We start from the raw sequence: 7,868 nt of genomic DNA, 5'->3' as shown, positions 1-7,868 counted from the left end.
CGCGGTGGACTAGGGAAGCAATTCGGTTTTGGTGAGCACACCCAACGCTCTGGCAGCCAGCGCTCTGCTAACTGTCGCCGCGGTGTCCTCGATGATCGGGCTGGCGATGTCCAGGACCAGGCGAGGATTCGAATTGAAGAACGTCGCGGCTGCGTCGGCTGCAACGAGAAATCCGAGGGGAAAGTTTTAGTACAATGCACAGAAGGAAAGTATATAAGGTGTCTCATAAGCTCTTTCTGTACCTGACATCATTTCAAGAAACTTTTTCCTTTGCAAAAATGTTGTCCGAAGCATCGTTAACGAGTTATTAAAAAAAAGAATTGACCAATGAGAGAAGCTTGTTGGCTCGGCCGCATTGAGCCAGTGGAGCTCGCCTCTTATTGGTCAATGTTTTTCGTTAATATCTCGTTAACGATGCTTTGGACAAAATTTTTGTAAAGGAGAAAGTTGAATGATATAATATCAGGATCCTTTTAGTGCAAGCTTTATGCAATATTTTATTAATATTGTTTGAAAGTTAGTAGATGTATTATCAATTGATACCTGTAAAAATTCAAAGTTCGAATGACACGATGAAGTTACAAAAATATATTTTGGACCCACATAAAAATACTGTAGCGTGTATTACTGTCTACACTATATTATACTATTATTATACTATAGCGTATTTTACTATAAAAATACAATACCAGCTATGCTATGCGAGGGAGGCGCCTTCAGTTTGATGTTTCCATCGCCGACGCGAATTTTGGTCACGAGTTTGTCGATCTCGAGCCTCTGGACGCCATTTTTGTCGGTGACTTCTCTGCCTTGGGCAGTCACCTGTGCTTCCGTGTTGGCTAAAAAATAAAAGTTACGAATTATACATTGTACAAACTCCCGCAGATCTCTGCAATAAAATCACAACTTTCAATAACAAGATAATATTTTCACCACAGTGAAACTTTGCTAACCGCGACGAATTGTTATAATAAATAACAAAATTACGTCTTCTACGAATTTGCTTCAACAATTTCATTAACTGCGAAAGAAAACAATTAGAAACCAGTTCTCATTACTGCTTTGGTAGTTCTACTGTTAACAAAGTTTTTTCAGTTCTGGTCTACCAATTAAATTCTGCCATTTACTATATATATATGGTAAATGTTCGTGGCCATGTACGCGCAATATGTAGCAGTTAAAGTGATAGGAATGCCGCGATCACGGCGGTGCAAAAACGAACAAGTGTTGCTTGAAAGAAAAATGCAGCCCTATTGGGTGCAGTGAATTGTGGAAGAGAAAGGTTCCATGCGAGAGCCGTGCACAGTAGATTGGCTCAACATTATTGTGCGATTTTGAAAGTGTGATCGATCATGTCCGCCAATAGGGAAACTACATTACCCCCACTTCTGCGTAGACATTAACATAACTGCCTTATTATCAAGTATCCTTCCTACGCTTTCATCTATGCCATTAAAGAATTAATAAAATACTCACTAAAGTTTCCTTTGAAATTACCGCCACCGTTCAACGGAAGCAGCAACAGCCTCCCCTGCACGTCGTAGTCGCCGTTCACGTGGATGTGCGGCAGCTGAACTTTGATCGCCACCGTGAGATCGTTAGGGTTCGCCTTTAAATCGTCGATGAGAAAATTGGTCGCGCCGTACACGCGTATCTGACTCATATTGGCCTTGATCTTCAATGCTTCCAGATTTCTGTCGACCGTGAGCGACGGAAGGTATAAAGGATCCAGCGCGGGGAGCTTCAACGCAGGTATTCCCTTAGCCAGGTAAGGTGTGATCGCGTTCAATTGTTGCAGCACGCATCTGTTGTACTGCGCGAGGTCGTTTGTTCGTGGACAGGATTGCACTCCGGGCGCTGGAAATATAGAGCAGTGGAGTTGGATATATTTTACTATATTTTTAGAATTTCAATATTATTAGAATTTTAGTATTATTAGAATTTATTATTAGAATTTCAATATTAGAATTTTAATATTATTAGAATTTCATAAAATAACTCCAGACCTTTATTAAATAATGGAAAATATTAGTATATTTTTGTAACTATAATCAAGAATAAATTATCGCGATTGTGCTCCGTTTACTAATTAACCTCAAAAAAATAAAATTCTACTATTTACCAATGCACTTATATTCCTATCGTTAGTTGTAATAGTTATTACTAACATTAATCGGTAAACGCGTATTCAAGGTTCCATTGTCATTATTGTCATTCAAGGTCGCGCGCTTTTGTCGAAAGTTCGCGCATTCCGGAACACCATTGCGCGCCGCCAGGTGCGAGGAAGTCGAACGACGTCGAAGATCCGCCGCGGATTGCGACACCGGACACGGAGCAGTTTATAAAACATCGCGCGTCTCGTTCAGCGCTAAATGTACATTCTTTCGTAGACAGCAAAAAGGTAAAAGTCAACGGACTCCATTGAAACGGCGGGTGACTGAACGGCCCCGCGGACGCCGGATAGCTGCTGCTGACTAAGAAATAAGAAGTCACGGTGAGCGCGTTTTTCGCCGCGCGTTCGACGCCAGGCCTAAAATTGAAAGTGTATACAACTGTGCACAGGGGGGGACGGCTTGTAGAAAGTGAAATTTACGGGGACTGGACAGGCGAACGAACGAACGAACGGAGCTTTTTTTCAGCGATCGCGGAGGCGAATTCTTGGCGCGCCGGGAGGCGCACTGATCCGCCGTGGCGGCGTTCCATGGCCAAAATTCGAGATCAAATAATCGCGCGAAGGTGCACGCAACGGCCTGCAACTTTCGCGCGCGGAAGAATTTTCAGAGACGCTGAAGAACATTTCGACGGGAAGCGCTGTGCGCCTGCGTATTCAAATTCAAATACTAGCTACGATTTTCTATGATTTGGTAATAAATATTTTTAACAAAAGTCGGTCAATTGTGTATAAAGTGGAACATTAATTTTAACACAGAAATGAAATTTTTGTTAATATTTACAAATTTAGTTAATTAGGTCTATAATGTCGAATAATGTCGTATTGAGTTTTAATAAGCATTTGAGACATATATTTTTTAGAAATGTTATTTACAAATTGCCATCACGCTAACTAGAGGTCACAGGTAACGAAATTAAATTGTATAATAAATATTATTAAACGTACGAAAAATTGATTATATTCTCTAATATTTTTAATAAAAATAACAACAACAACAACAACAATAATAATAATGATAATCACGAAGTTCTATTGTCGATTATAATATTATACATTATAAAACAATTTTATTCACAATAAGCGAATACTCAAGCTATAGTGCACGAATCCGAAGGAATCGCACGTGGCGAGAAAGGATCGGGATTCCCGTTCCCCCTCTTTCGCCCCCCCCCCCCCCCCCCCCCCCCCCCCCCCCGCTCCGCGCAGCTGATTGACAGATCGCCGGTAGCTATAGTCGAGCAAGGGAACTGACCAATCTCGCAATATTCTTAATTTTTTCTCTGATCTGTTTACGCTATGGTATTTTATTTAGTCATTCTTAAATAAATGTATAGATTCCACAGACTATAGATAACTCATCTTTATGTGAACTCTCACTTCCATAAACGTCTCTTTATAAAAATTAGAACTAAAATAAAGTTCACTTTGTCAATTAAAAAATTACTCAATCAATTTTTTTAATTATTTTTTTTTTATTATTACTCAATCAATTTAATCATAATTGATAAAAAGTGCTTACACGCGTGTATTACATTTTGTTTAATATCGTATTTAATTTAATATTGTATTTAGTTTATTTAAAGAGAGAATTTTAAGAATCAAGATATACAATGTTTCAAATATTTCTCCTATTTATTATTGCATTACGTAAATTCGAATGTTCATACGAAGTGCTACTATAAAAGCGACGCTTTATTGCTACTATTACATGTTAATGACAATTCAGTACACTTGGTTGTTTCTATCTAACGGTCGTCCTTGTACCAATTTCCAACCGGACGAGCGGAGTCTGGTACATCAGATTAAAATGAAAATGTGTGTTTGCCTCGTTAGCATTGAAGTTCCCTCAGGTGAGACATTCTTTAAAACGTTTAAACAATTTTCCATCTCTTTTTACTGAAAATTTATACTGATAAATGATATGATTTTGCAACAGTAACAAAGTAATATTTGCAACACGATTATATTCGTGAAACATTAACTAACGTTAATAAAATGTAAAAAGATAAAAGACATAAATATAATGTTTATAATCGTTCTATCAAATGTTTATAATATTTTTGTGGAGATTTTTCTTCTAAGTCTTTCGATCGATTTTTCTATTGTTTATAGTGTAACAGCAATTATTTTAAGTGAGTTTAAACCTAGGATTAAATAAAAATTGTTTAATCTTTAAGCTATTATAATTATTTATAATGTCCTCTTAACAATTAATATTACTTTGTCGACTTTATAATATTATTAATCACTTTAAGTTTTACTTTCTTCAGATCTATATTGACCAGACTTCGTTATTCTCACTTTTTTATTATTCACTTATTATTTACTTTCCATTTAAGTTTTGTTAACAGAAAAATCAAGTTTCGTTTCAATTTTAACAAATAAACAAAGCTTTCATTCGTATGTTGCGAATTAATTAATGAGACCCTAAGTTAACGAAATTGCTTAAAATTGACTGATTTATGAACTGTTTGTAAAAATTATAAGGATGCACTTAAAATAAAAAATCTATCGTTTGAATGAAAATATATTAAAGATAAAATATTGGCAGATTTGTTGGTATTTTTATCTATTTAAATATACATCGAAAGTATCTATTTATTTATTTATCCCATTTATCTTTTGTTATCCATATCCATCCATGATTTTTCTATATGCTCACGATTTAGAAGAAATTAATAATTAATATTTATAATAATTAATAATAAATATTAATATTTAGTAGATTTTGCACGAAAGCATTATCACGAGTCTGACTCGTTATTACAGCGCGAGGGGGTTAATCGGCTCGTACTTACGAAGCTCGGCGACGGCGACCCCTGTCCAGGTGGCGGCGATCAGGAACAGCCCGATGAACGTGATCATGGTGCGTCGTAGCGCGATGCTGGTGCCGGTTCGAACGCGATATCGCAATTACCGCGAGAGGAATATTGAAAATGCGTGCGATGGCCCTCCTCGCTGGGTATATATAAACTAAGACCACTTTCTCCGCGTTGTATATCCCCCCACTTGTCCCCCCCGGGTGTAGTTGGTGAATTTATCACGGTAGAATGCCTCCTTTTAACTCAGTCAGGGCCGTAGCCAAGCCGCGGCCCGTCTCTGCCGCCGCGCGCGCACACGCTCGCGCGGGGAACCATAATTCGACCCCGTTGCCTGCGCGGAACTATCGAACCGTAGGTCAGGATTTCATCTTTCCCCCCCATCGACGGGTTCTTTCTATCCAGTGTACGAAACGTGTGGATCCGATCTCGGAGACGATCGACGCCGGGGGGACCGAGTCGCGGCGATGCCCGAAAGGCGTAATTTCGCCGCGACGCGTTCACCACTTTGTTGCATATGCATGCCATTTTGCATTTTTAATGGGTTATTATGTCACTGGCGAAGTAAAAGTCCCGAAGTTTGGACGGCGACACGGTGAGAGCGTTCATCCGGAATGCCGAGACCTTTGATCGATTTCGAATAGTCGCGGCGTTATCCTTTTCTTCGTTTTTCATTGGTCAGACGATTGACTATCGCGATTATTCAAATTTTTATGCGTATTTGCTGGATCCGAAATTATTGATTAAATTGTGCAAGCTTTACTAGGTGGCATTTTATATGTTGCGTTATTTTAGGGATTTGCTAATTGTCGATAATTATTGTTTGAAGCGAATTCAATTTGAATTTGTGAGGACTGTGCATTGTTTTATTATAGAAAAGTCTATAGTCCGATAAATCAAGTCATTTACTATACTATATATACCAGGCTAAAAAAATCTTAAAATCTCCTATAATCGAATGGACTCCAATTATTGAATACGAGCGATTTGAAAATCAAAATTTGGAGAAAACAATATTATTTGTATATTATTATATTTTTATATATTTTTATGTTTTTATATTTTGATATTTTTATGTTTTTATATTTTTATATTTTTATATTTTTATATTATTTTTATTTATTATTATTTTTATATTACACTAGGAAGATATAATAGATTACTGTAAAAGTTACTCTTCCACGCTGAATAAATAATTTCGTAATTCGCATAAACATTAGTGACACGACGGACAAAGTGTTAAAGGGGACAATGATGCAAGGAAACATTTTCCAGTTTAATCACAGGACGGGCAAGGCTTGTGCATGGTCGTTTACCGACTTCTGCGAAGTGCAATTACTCAGATTAAGTGAAACACACAAGTCTCTCGTAAGAAAGAATATCATACAACTTGCGCGAAGATTTTATTACACTTGGCTGAATAATTCGAAATAATTGCACGGCGAATTTATTCTTGTCAGAGTCGGACATTGTTTGCATTGCTTCGAGTAAACATTTATTTAAGATAATTATCCAAACGAATTCTTCTTAATCGAATGGTTCATACGAATTATTGAACAATATTTTGCTATACAATATTTTACATTGAATATTATATATACAATATTTTATATTGAACAATAATTTGTTCGAATAAAGAATTATGCGAATACGTATTTTATTCGACTAAAGAATTATCCCAATAAAAATTTATTCGAATAAAAGCTAATTCGACTAAAGAATTATTCCAATAAAAATTTATTCGAGTAAAGAATTATTCCAATAAAAATTTCCTCCAGTAAAGAATCATTCAAATACCAATTAATTCAAGTGAAACATAATTCCAACAAAAACTCCCTCGAACAAATATTCCTCCGCCGAACAGCGACTGCCATAACGATCTTTCGCGTTGTAATTTCTTCGCGACCGCTCGGTTGATAATTCCGGCAATGATTTACCATTAATCTAATAGCTGCCGCCCGTCCTTCGACGGGAATATCCTGGCCGCCGTTTCCTGTCTCATCGAGCCGCGGGATCCTCAAAGTACGATAATCAGACGTAATCTCTCCCCCACCCCTCTCCCCCTCTCTCCTCCGTCCTTCGCGTACGTAACCCTCGCAGCTTCCTCGGCCACCTGCTATAAAGACCCCGGGACCGGCGAAGAATTCGTCGAGCGTAATTCGATTACCGTGTTCGGCACGTTTCGCAATGTCTCGCTCGCCAGCATTTGGGTCGTCGACATCCCCCCGTGACTCACACGCGCGATATTGTTTTTCTGGAAAGTCTACGGCGTTAAAATCGTTTGTTTACCGTGACTCACGCACGGCGAAAAGCATGTTGGCGTTCGGTGCAGTTGTTTGTTGTGGCGTTCGGTGCGGTTGCATCATTTTTATTCGGTGGCTCGACTTATCGATACATCGGCGATGCTTTTATTATTATTAGACAACTTTGTGTAATTTGTTATTTGATAATTATATGTAAAATTAGTTATTTGATAACTGCGTGAAATTAGTTATTAGATAACTATATATAAAATTAGTTATTCGATAACTACGTATAATTAGTTATTAAATAACTATATATAAAATTAGCTATTTGATAACTACATATAATTAGTCATTAGATAACTATATATATATATATATATATATATATATATATATATATATATATATAATTAATTTTTGTATAACCATGTATAATTAATTATTACATAACTACATATAATTAGTCATTAGATAACTACGCAACTACATATAAAATCTATTAAATATCGAAACAATAAAGCAATTATAAAATACAATATTAATTAGAATATAATTATTATATATTATATATTATATTAATTATTAATTTAGAATATATTACGCTAAAACGACGATTAAAATAACAATTAA

At 36.7% G+C, this 7,868-nt stretch overlaps 1 protein-coding gene across 1 annotated transcript; it reads right to left on the bottom strand.

Moving 5' to 3' along the window:
- Positions 1-9: 9 nt before the first annotated feature.
- LOC144477709 (circadian clock-controlled protein daywake) lies at positions 10-5,083 on the bottom strand. Its single transcript, XM_078195446.1, has 4 exons — positions 4,972-5,083; positions 1,477-1,857; positions 690-839; positions 10-158 (listed from the first exon to the last, which is right to left on the bottom strand). The coding sequence occupies exons 1-4, from the start codon at positions 5,036-5,038 to the stop codon at positions 10-12; spliced, it is 747 nt and encodes a 248-aa protein (XP_078051572.1). The 5' UTR covers positions 5,039-5,083.
- Positions 5,084-7,868: the final 2,785 nt, after the last annotated feature.

Source organism: Augochlora pura, unplaced genomic scaffold (genome assembly GCF_028453695.1).
Source record: "Augochlora pura isolate Apur16 unplaced genomic scaffold, APUR_v2.2.1 APUR_unplaced_301, whole genome shotgun sequence".
Classification (NCBI taxonomy): domain Eukaryota; kingdom Metazoa; phylum Arthropoda; class Insecta; order Hymenoptera; family Halictidae; genus Augochlora; species Augochlora pura.
Note: the sequence above shows the minus strand (reverse complement) of the source record. Positions and strands in the feature narration are given on the sequence as shown.

Bases quoted from the DNA above. Each gene is read 5' to 3' on its own strand.
- LOC144477709 (XM_078195446.1), bottom strand. From the start codon at position 5,038: ATGATCACGTTCATCGGGCTGTTCCTGATCGCCGCCACCTGGACAGGG. The intron at 840-1,476 runs GTGAGTATTTTA...TTTATTTTTTAG, and splicing joins TAATTTCAAAGGAAACTTTA to CCAACACGGAAGCACAGGTG. The intron at 159-689 runs GTATTGTATTTT...TTCTCGTTGCAG, and splicing joins TCCCTCGCATAGCATAGCTG to CCGACGCAGCCGCGACGTTC.